Genomic DNA, 13,258 nt, shown 5'->3' with positions numbered 1-13,258 from the left:
TACTGTAGGAAGCACCACATTTACAGTATGTATGAGGCAACAAAAACACTTTGGTTAAGGTTAGAAAAAAATGTAAAGTCATCCTGTCTCATGCCTCAATTCACGGGTGAACAATCTCTATGAGCGCCTAAATATAACCGTAAATATGTCGCTTTAGTTGTTATGAGTGGAGTTTGCATTTCAAGAGCAGATATTGTAAGAAAAAACATGAAATACATTGTCATACAGCATTTTGGAAAAAAATGCCTTGATAGTAAGAAAATAAATTTACATTCAAAATAATAAAATAACAATTACTCTGCTTTATTGTGTGTAGGTGGATGTGTATGATGAGGGGTCGTACACCTGCTCCATACAGACTAAGCAGCAACCCAAGCCCTCACTGGTCTACCTCATTGTACAAGGTAAGCTGTACCTACAGTATTTAAATACCAGCAGCAAAATATACATGTAATATGCCACTTATCCATGCCAGCTGGAAAGATATATACTTGAAAAGTGGGTCAATAAAACATATTATGTACTGAACAGACGCTTGCACTCATCAACTACAAATTTCCTTTGTTATATTTTTACACATTTTAAATCATATTACAAATGTCTCAAGAGTCAGAGACGTCAGTGTCACCTCTCTATATTATTAAATATGGAAATGTGTCCTTCTAAGGTGTCTGCAAGGAAAATATATGAATATTTATTATCAGGGGGAAAAAAGCTATATGTCATGAATTTCCCCCTACAGCAACAGAATTTCTTGTTCAAGTTCAAATGAATCTTAAGTGCATTTGAAAAGCCTTCAGCACCAGTTTTCCATTTCAAAGAATAGGAAGTTGTTTCTCCTGAATGGAGGCAGCATGAATGTTGAGAGCCAGAGATAATCGTGAAGACAGTGAAAGAGAAATGATGCTGCAGGATTTGATCCAAGGCCTAGAAGGTGGAAATTTAGATTTTTTGCAAAAGCTTTCTTTTTGGCAAAATGTCTACCAATATTTATCTTTGGAGTTTTAAGGTTGTAGCTCTTGAGATGAAAGTGAAAGCTGTTCTAAAACATCATCAAATTGCTGTACCAGAGAGGGCTGACATAGAAGCACAGCCATGTTCTGTATTCACATTTCTTTTTTGTAATTCTGTAGGGAAGTGACATGTGCTGATAGTCAGTGGTGGAAAATAACTAAGTACATTTACTCAAGTACTGTACTTAAGTACAAATTTGAAGTACTTGTGCTTTACTTGAGTATTTCCCTTTGATGTTACTTTATACTTCCACTCCACTACATTTCAGAGGGAAATATTGTACTTTCTACTCCACTACATTTATTTGACAGCTTTAGTTCCTTTTTAATGAAGATTTGACACAATGGATAATATAACAAGCTTTTAAAATACATATTGTTAAAGATGAAACCAGTGGTTTCCAACCTTTTTGGCTTTTGACATCTTACAAAAAGCAGTGTGTAGTCGGGGTCACATTTCAGATGTCTATGAGTTGTTAACAGCTCCACCAAATACTGATTTTCCCTCTAAACTTCTCACATGCTTTCATTTCAATAAATGTTCAAATGATCCAATATTTCAAAATCAAAGATTAGAGAAAAAGTCCATAAACTAAAACAGATTTTGGTACCAGAACTTTGTTTTTTCTTCTTTCCTTTCACATTGATACTTCAGTATTAATAATCCAAATATGTCAGTCAGAAGGACGAAATGAGTACTTTTACTTTACTATTTTAGTACTTTTACTTAAGTAGTATTTTTCATGCAGGACTTTTACTTGTAATGGAGTATTTTACATTGCTGTATTGGTACTTTTACTTAAATGAAGGATCTGAATACTTCTTCCACCACAGACCTAAACTAAGCTAATCTGCTAATATACCGGCCAAACTTTGAACACATCCTCATTTGAACCTACAGTAGATTAAGTTGTGATTACTTTGCTTGCAATTAGCAACATATCATCATTTATATCTTATTAGTAGATAATTACTGTTGTTGCTTGTGTGTCCCAGCAGAAAATTGGAAATGTACCTCACCTTTTTATTGTGCCACATATTTGTAATGGTTTGCTGATAAACCAGAAAAAATAAAATGAGAGGCTCCTTTAGATTTTAGATAAATAAAAAAAATTACAACACACATTACATAAGTAAAATGTATTTTTGAAAAGATGACATCACTAAAGAAGATATGATAAAACCTTTCGAATGTAACTTTGCTGAGAATCTCAGTGTATTTCTGCTCACAATGTAGGCCTACTGGACTGAGTCTGCTGCAAGATAAAATTTAAAGTCACTTTACTGTACTGTTGTGTTTTGCTGAAAATTTCAATGGAATCCTGCAAACTGACCCTGACCAAAGCTCTTATAAAAGTTTTCCTTACAAGGTTTGCTGAAAATTTCAAATGAAATCTGTTGAAAGTGACCCAGACTGTGACCATATGAAATATGAAGTCACTTTACTGTACAGTTGTGGAGACAATCAAACAGAAAGTCACCTCAAAGGTCAAAAACTAAGAGATAATTCCTTCATATGTGAACTCATATAAAAATGTTTTCTTATGAGGTTTGCTGAAGATTTCAATGGAATCTTAATAAAACTGGCCTTAATTAAAGCTATATAAAATTTGAAGTTATTTTACTGCATAGTTTTTGAAAAATTTAAAGGGAATTTTCCCTCTAAAGTCAAAATATCTATTACAAGATACTGTATATATTTTATTTAATTTTATAATTTCTTATAAAAACGTTTCCTCACAAGGCAGAAAAAAAATTAATTGGAATAGTAACCTCGACTAAGACCACATCAAATTTCAGGTAATTTTACAGTTTTGGAGAAAATTAGAGGGGAAGTCACCTTGAATGTTAAAACATCTGTTGTAAGAGAATATTTCTTCACATTTGCAGCCTTGAACCACTTGCAGACAGACTTGCAGCTGGATGACCTGATCCCGATTAGGGCATTTAAAACTGTTAAAACTGCTTCTTTCGCTAAATCTGTTTCCTCCTGTCGGTTTTTTTATGTGTATGATTGTGTGAGCTGCTACTGTATGTTTTGTTTTATGTGTGTTTTAATTGTTTTCTTGTTTGTTGTTTGAAACACTGTATTGCTGCTATCTTGGCCAGGGCTCCCTTGAAAAAGAGATCTTGTAATCTCAACAGGATTCACCTGGTTAAATAAAGGTCTAATTAATAAAAAATAAAAAAATTTAATGCTCATACAAACTTCTTCTTATGAGGTTTGCTTGGAATTTGAGTGGAACTTATTATAGCTGGTGTCATCTTTTGAGAATCTTATTGTTGTAGTGGATGATTTTTTTGTGTACCATATAACCTTGCAGTTAAAAACTGGTAACTGGCGGGTTCCAAAGGTCCTCATTGAAACAGGTTTGCTGTAATTTGAATGATTGAAAATTTGTTTGGGGAATATGCATTACTAAAGCAACATTTCACCTCAATTGATAAGAGCCTCATGATTTATTTATTAGGCTACCTGCCTTGTCTACCCGTATAGAGGAGCCCTGGTTAAATACATTGTATTGTAGATGACATGAAATAAGTGTTTCAACCACAGGAAAATGCTATACAGTTTGAAATAGGCAACTTCAAATAAAATCATTACTTCAAGTGTTTTGGTTATTCAGTATTTATTTGATAATGACCAGTTAGCTGCATGATTTTGGTAGAAACCGGAGTACCCAGAGAAAACCCAATGTAACACACTGGCCTGCTAACCCGGCGCTTCACTGCTGCCCTCCTGACAAGGTTGGAGCCCCATAGCCAGTTAGAGACCCCATGAAAGGTCACATTGATTGAGACCGGGGCGCTGAGTGAATTGTGGGACCTGACCTCAGTGGGTAGGCCCATTTAACGGTCGTCTTCTGTGCTCAGCTTCTCACTTTGTGATGTCTGACAATGTCCTCGGTTATGAGTGTAGCATTGCCCCTGGCAGTCAGCACAGTGAATGCTTCACAGATCGCACGGGAAATAAATGCGAAAAAGAGCAAGCACGCGAGGAAGATCCGTATCAGCAGTATCCATCTGAACCGAAATGTCAGCTTAATGCCCTTAGCAACATGTTGTAGCATAGAAATAATAACTGCAGTCCCGGCTCTTGTCATAGAGCATGCAGCTGTTCGTGCCTTGGGAGAGGCAGTGATAGTCCCTCTCCGTGCAATGGAATATGCAGCCAGAGCAGCAGCTACAATTCCTACTTGAGTGAGAATTAGCGTAAACTTCTGCCTCCATCAAAAAACTACAACCAGACATTCTTGATCGGATAGCTTGATCTTGACTGGTTCTTCCTAAAACATATGTATTCTCTATAATGTTTCTATTAAACCATGTTCCCAGCTGTTTAAGATGCACAAGGCGAGGCCGGTCAGGTCTTTTTGGGGAATGGCATCTTCGAGGCCTCAGAGGGAGTCTGAACATCATGACATTCTTCTATGTTGCCTCAATCATAATTGGTGGGACAATGGCGGCACCGGGAAGAGTCTGCGATGTGGATGGCCAGTGACAGTGTCTCAAACTAGCCTCAGTCTGTTGTGCTGGCAAAGGCGCTTCCAACTCATATTTATGTCTGGCGGGTTTAGGGGTGTTGAAACAAGAGGGTGCCGGGGGATGAGGGTCCACAAATCCCTCACTGTCTTAGTGACTAAAGTACCCACAAAGTAAGCGAGATGAAAGAAGGGCATGTCTGTCAGAGGGAGTTTGTTCAAGTTAAGAATAAGCAACACAATCTAATCTCTCAAAGGGATTGTATAGATTGTGCCGAACGACTGGTTTCCATCCTCAGTGATGAGTGCAGAGTAAATGTTCTATACAAAGATCCTAAGCAAATGGAATTTATGTTTTCTTTTTATTCGTTTGGTTTTTTTAAGATCCCCCTCAGACATATTTGAAGATGTATATAAAATACTTTACTTTGAATGATAATTTGACTCTGATATGGTTTTCCACAAAAAAGTCATCTTGTTAAAATACTTAAAATTACATCTACTCTTTCTCCCTCATTAAAAATTCCAGAGTCTATAAATATGCAAATATATTTCATTTCCAGAAGTTTAACTGTTGGATACAACATGTCTCCTACTTCACTGCCATGCTTAGTGTATGTGCACTGGAGGCTTCAAGTTTCCATATCACACTTGTGTAAGTTGCATTGTGGACGTGGATTGGCTTCCACACTATACAGTATAATGCATGTGGGTTTGTGTCTTTCAGAAGCATTGAAACTTGTTCAGGTGATTTTCTTCACATACCAACCAGCAGTGGAAAGTAACTAAGTACATTTACTCAAGTACTGTACTTAAGTAAAATTTTGAAGTACTTACTTGAGTATTTCCATTTGATGCTACTTTACACTTCCACTCCACTACATTTCAGAGGGAAATATCGTAGTTTCTACTCCACTACATTTATCTGACAGCTTTAGTTACTATTCAGATGAAGATTTGACACAATGGATAATATAACAAGCTTCTAAAATACAACACATTGCTAAAGATGAAATCAGTGGTTTCCAATCTTTTTGGCTTTTGACGTCTTACAAAAAGCAGTGTGTAGTCGGGGTCACATTTCAGATGTCTATGAGTTGTTAACAGCTCCATGACTTCATTTAAATAAATGCTCAAATGATCCAACATTTCACAGTACTTAAGAAAAAAACAGTTTAACATAATTATGCAGACGACACACAGACTTACATACAACAATATCACCAAGTGACTGTGGTGCATCCAACAAATCAGTGATCGGATGTGCCAAAATGTCCTCTCGTTAAAGCAGCTATGATCTTTTTTTTCTTTTTTCTTTTTAACATTGGATCAATGTGTAAGTGAAAGGAGTCACTCATAGTGATAAACCCACAGAGAATTATTCTTCTATCCTGCAGGTAAAAAGTCTCATTGAGATTAAAATCTCTTTTTCAAGAGAGACATGGCTGTTATCATCTAACTCTGCTGTTCCCCCCAGCTCTGCAAAGATTTATAGCGTCTTTCACATCAAGGTTTTGGTTTTCTGGCCCATGACTTTACTGTTTTAGTCCACTCTCACTGCTCTCATAGTGTTGTTTTTGGCTGCAGAAGGCAGTTTTATTCAGCGAAAATTTTCTAAAAGCCCACTGTACACTACCTGCCTAGTACCAAACAGCAGACTCACAAAGTTACTGACTAGCTGGTGAACATGGTGGAGCATTTGACAAGTATAGAGCCAGATATTTCCCTCAGGAGTTGGTGGAGGCAGGTTTAAGTAAAGATGAAACAGAAATAATTGGTTTTGGTACCAAAGAAGGACCATTAATTGTTCACCTTGGCCCCTATATTTTAACATCCACACTAAGACAATTACAAAACCAGCCCATTATCACCTTAGAAAACATTGCTTATGTAAGGGCATACTGTATGACTTGAAAGGACTTATGTATTTAAAAGACTTTGAAAAACTTTCTTTTACATGCTTTTATCTTCAGCAGACTTGACTACTGTAATGGTGTCTTTACAGGTCTCTCCAAAAAGTTGATCAAACAGCTGCAGTTGATTCAGAACTCCGCTGCTTGAGTCCTCACTAAAACTAAGAAAGTAAAACACATCACTCCAGTCCTCAGATCTTTTCATTAGCTTCCCATGTGTCAAAATATTGATTTTAAAGTACTACTATTGATTTATTAAGTACTGAAAGGTTTAGGGCCAGTCTCTGATCTGCTGCTATGTTATCTCTCAAGTTATCTGGGGGACAGGTGTGCTTACTGTTCCCCTAGTCGAAACTTAACATGCAGAAGCAGCTTTCAGTTTTCATACACCACATATTTAGATCAAACTACGAGCTGCTTAATAAATTTGGAGATTCATATCTCTCACTGCATTATATATGTTTTCCCTTCTTTTTCTTCAGTTTTATTACATTTTAGATTTCTTTTGCTTTGCCTTTCTATATTCTATGTAGAGCACTTTAAATTAACTTGTTGAAAGGTGCCATACATACTGTATAAACTTGCTTTACCTTATTTGAGTACTACAATGTGAAAAAATTGAACATCTTAAATGTCTTCATCTTAACTGATCTTCTTACTTCTCTGTGTTATAGCAGCTGCTGGCTTATGGCTTTTTTTGTTTGTTTTACTGTCAGAGTACTTGGCCTTTTTAGTTCTTCTTTATACAACTGAAATTCTGGATTAATAGTAACCTCACTGGATCATGAAAGAATAAGAACAATAAAAACAGTGTGCTGTGCATCAAGGCCAACAAGAGAGAGCTCATTATCCATCAGAATGCCATTGCCAAGTCTCTGTAGTCTCAATTTCCAAAGCCACAGTTAGTTGACAGAAATTGCTCTTAACCTGTCAGAAACAGGCTGCCTGACAGACATGAATGCAATACCAGAGTGCTCAAAAATGGGTTCTCCTGTAGTTTATTTGTTTATATGTTTGTGGGGTTTGTGGCTTTGTATGCTTTGTTTTCAGCTATGAATCCTTCAACTGTCATCTGTCCGTTATCCCGAGACAACACGCTGAAGCCCAACAGAGTGCTGTATATGTAAAGTGCAGTGGCAAATCTAATGTTCTAATGGCTTACATTTCACCACAGTTGATTGATAAATACTAGAGGCTTTAAGTGGAGGAGATGCACCATAGTGTAATTTCGCGGCAGACAATAGGCTACCAAAGATCTTCTCACAGTGCTATGAACTGAAGATATTATCCATTAATTCCGTTTTTAAAGGTCAATCTGTGAATTGATGCTCCTCTTCTGGGATGTATGGCAGCAAACTGTCTCTCCTTCCCAGATTCCACTGTGTCCGATTATTCAGCGCTTGATCATTGGAATGTCATGCGTCGACTTCCAGAGTTTCTGTCGGCGGCCTCGTTTATCACAGCTAATGTGACAGTTATAGCCAAACATTGATTCTGTTGCTTTCTTTCCCTGCTATATTGTCCTCTGCTGTGGCTTTCAAAGTCCTATTCAATTTTCCTGCCATTGTTATGCTCATCATTTGTATTTCTGCACTCTGTGGGTGTAATCTTCTCCTTGAGGTTCAGTTCAGCATCTTTCATCTAAATTGTGGTGCAGTGCTGAAGGCAAAGGTTTCTTGCAATTACTGTGAACGTGTTACTGTGAACAAATACTATTTTTATTTACTTTTAAAGTGTGGTCAAATATTGAACACAAATGTGAGGAAACTACTGAATGTGGAATACTGATTAAATAACAAGAGTATATAAGCTTCATGAGCAATCCATCACTTATTTAACTTCAAATTCTTAATTCTGCTTTGGTCTAGGTTTATCCAATCATTTTCTACTCTGTATGTGGGTTTGGCCACATCTTGTGTAAGTCTGTTACTAAGAGAAGATACAAATATGGCTTTGTGTGAGGCTTCACTATACCATCACATGCAACAACCTAAACCAACCCCCGCAAAACCCAATCAACTCTGTGGGATAATAATTCACCCTGCCTTCATCTTTTAATGGGTATGAAAATGTTCCAAGCATCAAACATTGCCCCTGGTTACAGACCCAAGAGCGGGTTCACATAACCAAAGCTGACAATTTTCTGCTAGCAGGGACAGGGACGTAATTGGAAAACAAATGATCAGACAAAGTAAATTTGCGGTGGATGAAAAAGTAGCGGACTCGCAGGGCTCAGACGAGTGGTAGCAAGCACTAGGGTCACTGCACATGACAAGAATCCCAATATAATGGCAAGCTTTCCACCCCAATCCAATTTGATTTTTATGAAACACAGACATAGAAGTTTAGCCGATGGGCAAGCCCAGGCCAGTGTTGTGATGATTTGACTGAAGGTTTGACTTTGATGTTTGCCAAGTCTATTAGTCAGTCAAGAGATGTTTATGAGTGTGGGTCTGTAGGTGTGTATGTGTGTGTGTGTGTGTGGTCCTGGGCCAAATCACAAAGTTATAGTTCAGAGCATTGTTTGATTTATGGTCACAGTTGAAAATTGTGAAGAATGTACTTTTAATCAGTAAATCCATCCATTTCACCTTTTCTATAGCCTATGGGAAGGTAATAAAAAATAATATACACTTAACGCACTGAGGTTGAAGCATCACCACATTTAAATTATAACTACTCGTGCTGCTGTGATGGGATTTTTGTAGTTTGCATTAAGCTCAAGTTAAATATTCCACTACTTGATCAACTTACACTCTGTGGACGTTGCGTTTGACAGCAATCCCAGCGAGGGGGAACAGTCTGTGCTTTCATGCTGATATTCATGGTGTTAAATCCTGTCTGTAGCCCATATAAACTGCTTGGCTGCCATTAATGATACTGTTCCACTCCTAAAGGACACACGGCAAGAATACATTTCTCAGAATGTAAAAGAAAAATATTTGGCACATTAAAATGTTGAGTAGCTTATTCCTTCATCGTTTCACATAACTATTGTCATACTGAATGAGATAAAGCTTTCTGGAGGTCCATTTGCATAGGACTAATGTAACTTGGGGGCATCTGATGATCTGCAATAGCTATATATGTTATATGTTCATATTAATCATGTTTTCTATATTCAGTATTTTTTTTCATCTTTTCTTTTTAAACATCAGGCCAGTCACTACAAATTCTTACTGACACACATGAACTAGCAATTGTTAAATGTAATGGGATATAACAGACACTATTAAAATACAAACATCATTATATTAAACAGCAGGCTCTGAAACAAAATGAGATTGGAGCAAGTGAACAAGCGAGAAACAACACAGTATAAAGGGTAATAAAGCAGCACAAATCATGTAAGAATATACATGGATAATGAACCCTCTTTTGTAGGTCGGTGTTATTGAATATCATAGTTCATATCAGCAATCATTTGGTGTAATACAGATGCATTAGAAAATTTGACAATATAAAATCAAGTTTGCTGTGTCTGTAATTGGTGAGTTATATACTGCATTTTGGTGAAGACAGAGATCCTCTGATAAAAAATAATGTAATGTGAGTCAAACTACCTGCAATTTATTTTTCTTGTTCCTGTAGTTTTGTCCCTTCTTTTGTGATAAAAAATGTAGACAGTATTGAAAAATATAGAGTCTGAACATTATCAGAAAGCCTCTCTGTGCTATGTGCCTGTGGCCAAAAGTAATGGGTACTCTATAGGCTTTGTGACTTTTCTTTATCTCACTACTGTTTTGAGAAATAAGGGTGAGAGGTGTTTTTTTTTTTTTTTTTAACTTTTTCAAAGAGCGTGCACAGTCAGAATATAAGTACTGTTAAGATGGGAAGGGCCTCCATTTTTTAAACAAGACTAAAGTGCTGCAGTCTTTCTAGCAGCTCTGTGAGGCTGAGTGCTTTGGGCTAAAATGTATCATGATCATTAACATGCTCATAATTGGAATGATAATGTTCTTATATTCAGCAGGTATGAGGTTGTTCACTATCTAAGTTTAGCATGTTAGCATGCTAACATTTGCCAGTTAGCACCAAAGCTGGTGGGATGTAGTCCCCAATCCTCACTTCAATAATTTCCTTGCCCTATCCGTAGCAGCAGTGTTTCAGCAAATTCAGCAAATCTCAATATTCTATGCTAATTAGCTTCATAAAATGCAGAGGCTGGGGAGTGATTCATTCATCTCATGAGGTCCTCTTATAGTACTCATCCCACAGGAGTAGAACTTTTAGACCATTTAGCCCTTACTGTAACTGACAACCAGCCTGCAGACTGCTGACCCCAATCAGAAATACTATAGCTTGTTGAACTCTCATTTCCACTACTGTATCCAACAGTCAGTATTCATTTGACATGACAATTTCACCAGTTCAGAAAATAATAGCAACCACAGCCAGTGATTGAATCAGCTTGCAGTGACTTAAATCACTAGCCTAATCACTAGCAACCAGTAAATTGAAGTCATTTGGTTGCTTCGTGCATCCCAAGCTGAAGGATTCATAATAGATGGATGGATTTTGACATACAGTGTCCTACTGCTAGTGGTCATAAAATGAATGCATGTGTGTCTATGTGCATATATGCATCCCGCTCTCTCTGTGTACTAACCTGTGCAATCAATTATACAAGAGTGTGTGTTGGTTGTTTGCCAGATGCCAGTGTTCCTTCAAGCCTGTCAATAGTATTGATCATGTGTTGGTCTCCCATTGCAATAGGCTCCTTTGTTGGTTCTATTTCTTCTTCTTTTTTCCCCCTTTCTTTCTTTCTTTCTTTCTTTCTTTCTTTCACTCAGATGATGACAGTGCTTTATCAGCTGATTCAAATCAGCATTGATCTGATGCTGTGGCTTTTGAATTAAAGTCAGCACTTAATATTTATTGACCTTTATGAAAGTAGCATCATTAATATAAAAATTGAAATTCAACCTGTCAAACAATTCTCTTTTTTAAACTTTCTTGGTTTCATTTGGGAACACAGTGCAGCATGGATAAAACAACATGTCATATTCACTGGACTGTATATTCTTGCTTATTTTTCAATATAAACATCATAAGTCTTATTTCTGTTGGGTTTATGGCTAGAACCAGTCTGGCTAGGCAATCTGGATTAGCTCTTAAATCTACAAGTTATCATGCAAACCTTCCTTGCGAGCAGCTTTCCCTCCAAGACAGATGGCATTATCCATTCATAAATGTCACAGAAACAGAGTGACTATAAAGTAGCAGACAAAGTGAATAGTCCCGTAAGCAGCTGTTCTCTGGCTGCTGTGACCCCATTTCAATATGTTGTGTCCATTGAGAAGTGACACATGTTAATGTACTGCAGGCTCTTGCTCTGGAGCACAGTGAAATGACAAAATGAATGCAACAACAGGATGTTGTGTGTGTCGTTTTGGCCACGGCACAAAATCAGACAATTACAGTTATAGCCTGGTGCGATGTTATAGTTTTTTATAACTCATTTTAGAGCTCATTTTTACTACATTCCCCTCCAGCATATTGGTTGTTTTAACCATTAATGGGTATCTGGCAAGTGATCCTACCCTTGTTTTTAACAGCATGAGCCCTAACTTTATTACTGACTCTAACTCAGCCACAGGAAACAACCTTTATCCCTAGGCATCACTGAATTTCTGACTAAAAGATAGGAACCATCAAATGCCTCCTCTTCCACACTTATCCATCTCCCTTTCAATTTTTCACCCTTGTATCACAGTGCTGTGGTATTTAAGGAGCTAATCCGCAGACCTCTCGAAAGGCAGCCATGTCACTCTGAAGAGCACCCTAGCAGGAGGGGGCAGGTGTGTTTGTGCACACATATGTGTGTCTTTGTGTTTGCGCATATCTTCTACTCTACAGTCTAGGCAAGGAGGAGGACTGACCTTTTAAGAATTATCATGGGACAATCAGAACCTTTCAGCAATGCCTGTGAAGCCATCTATCCACTATCCTCCTCTCCACTTCTTCCCATCTCGACTCCTCCTTCCTCTTTCATTCTACCCCTGCGCACGCCTTACACTTCTGCGTCCTAGACCACCCCTTATCTGTGCTGTTGCTGAGGTGTTTTGTTACCTCCTCTCACACTTACCATGGGGTAATAAGGACAAGAGGAGAGATAGAAAGTCTGGGAAAGGCAGAGTAATTGAAAGAGATGCAGAGGATAGTGCAGATTAAGTATGGCTATCATTAATTCTAGATATCGGCAGTCTGTCTGGCTCTACTGCTACAGCACTATGATCACACCCACATACACATTATTGCTTGTATTGCCGCCAGCCATGGAGTTCAGACTACATTCTTTTTGCTGGATGTTCCCTCCTTACCTTCGTGAAAAAAGCATATTAGGAAAGATCAATGAAGCCTGCGCTCACCAATGGGAAAAAAAGCAAACACATCAACAACATTTCTTTCTCACCAAGCTCCATCCAGCAGCCGTTAGCAGCCTCTCAATGAAGGCAAAGCTTTTCCTTGTCAAGCACTGTCCAACAGCTAAAGAGTGCATGGAGCATGGCACTTGAAGCCTGGAACACAATTTAGTTTCTATTCAATGTCCAAGTGTTTTTTTATACACCACTTGATACCATGTACAGTACCATATTAGTCATGTGGTTTGATTTGAGGTGCTTATATATCCCTTTCAACTGATCTGATAGTTGTCTAGACACCTCTAGATACTCCATAATCCATCTGATAAATAAACGATACAGATTAATTTGCTACAATTTGTTTCAACGGCAATTGTGCATTGCACGTTTTGCAGGCCGCTAATGCAATGTAGAGATTCCTGACAGTGTTTTCAAGAGTACTTGGAAAGATTTTTTGGCAGTTGAAGTGATTTCAGAATTTGGTT

General features: G+C 37.7%; 1 protein-coding gene across 1 annotated transcript in view; it reads left to right on the top strand.

The window, feature by feature from the left end:
• Positions 1–13,258, top strand: part of lsamp (limbic system associated membrane protein) — a 202,328-nt gene that overhangs the window by 132,055 nt on the left and 57,015 nt on the right. The window contains exon 3 of the mRNA XM_067594145.1: positions 317–404. Within this exon, the coding sequence (XP_067450246.1) occupies positions 317–404 (88 nt within the window). The remainder of the gene's footprint in view (positions 1–316; positions 405–13,258) is intronic.

The sequence above is a fragment of the Thunnus thynnus genome, chromosome 7 (assembly GCF_963924715.1).
Source record: "Thunnus thynnus chromosome 7, fThuThy2.1, whole genome shotgun sequence".
In the NCBI taxonomy this organism is placed as follows: domain Eukaryota; kingdom Metazoa; phylum Chordata; class Actinopteri; order Scombriformes; family Scombridae; genus Thunnus; species Thunnus thynnus.
The sequence above is the reverse complement of the archived record's forward strand: the minus strand, read 5'-3'. Positions and strand labels throughout refer to the sequence as shown.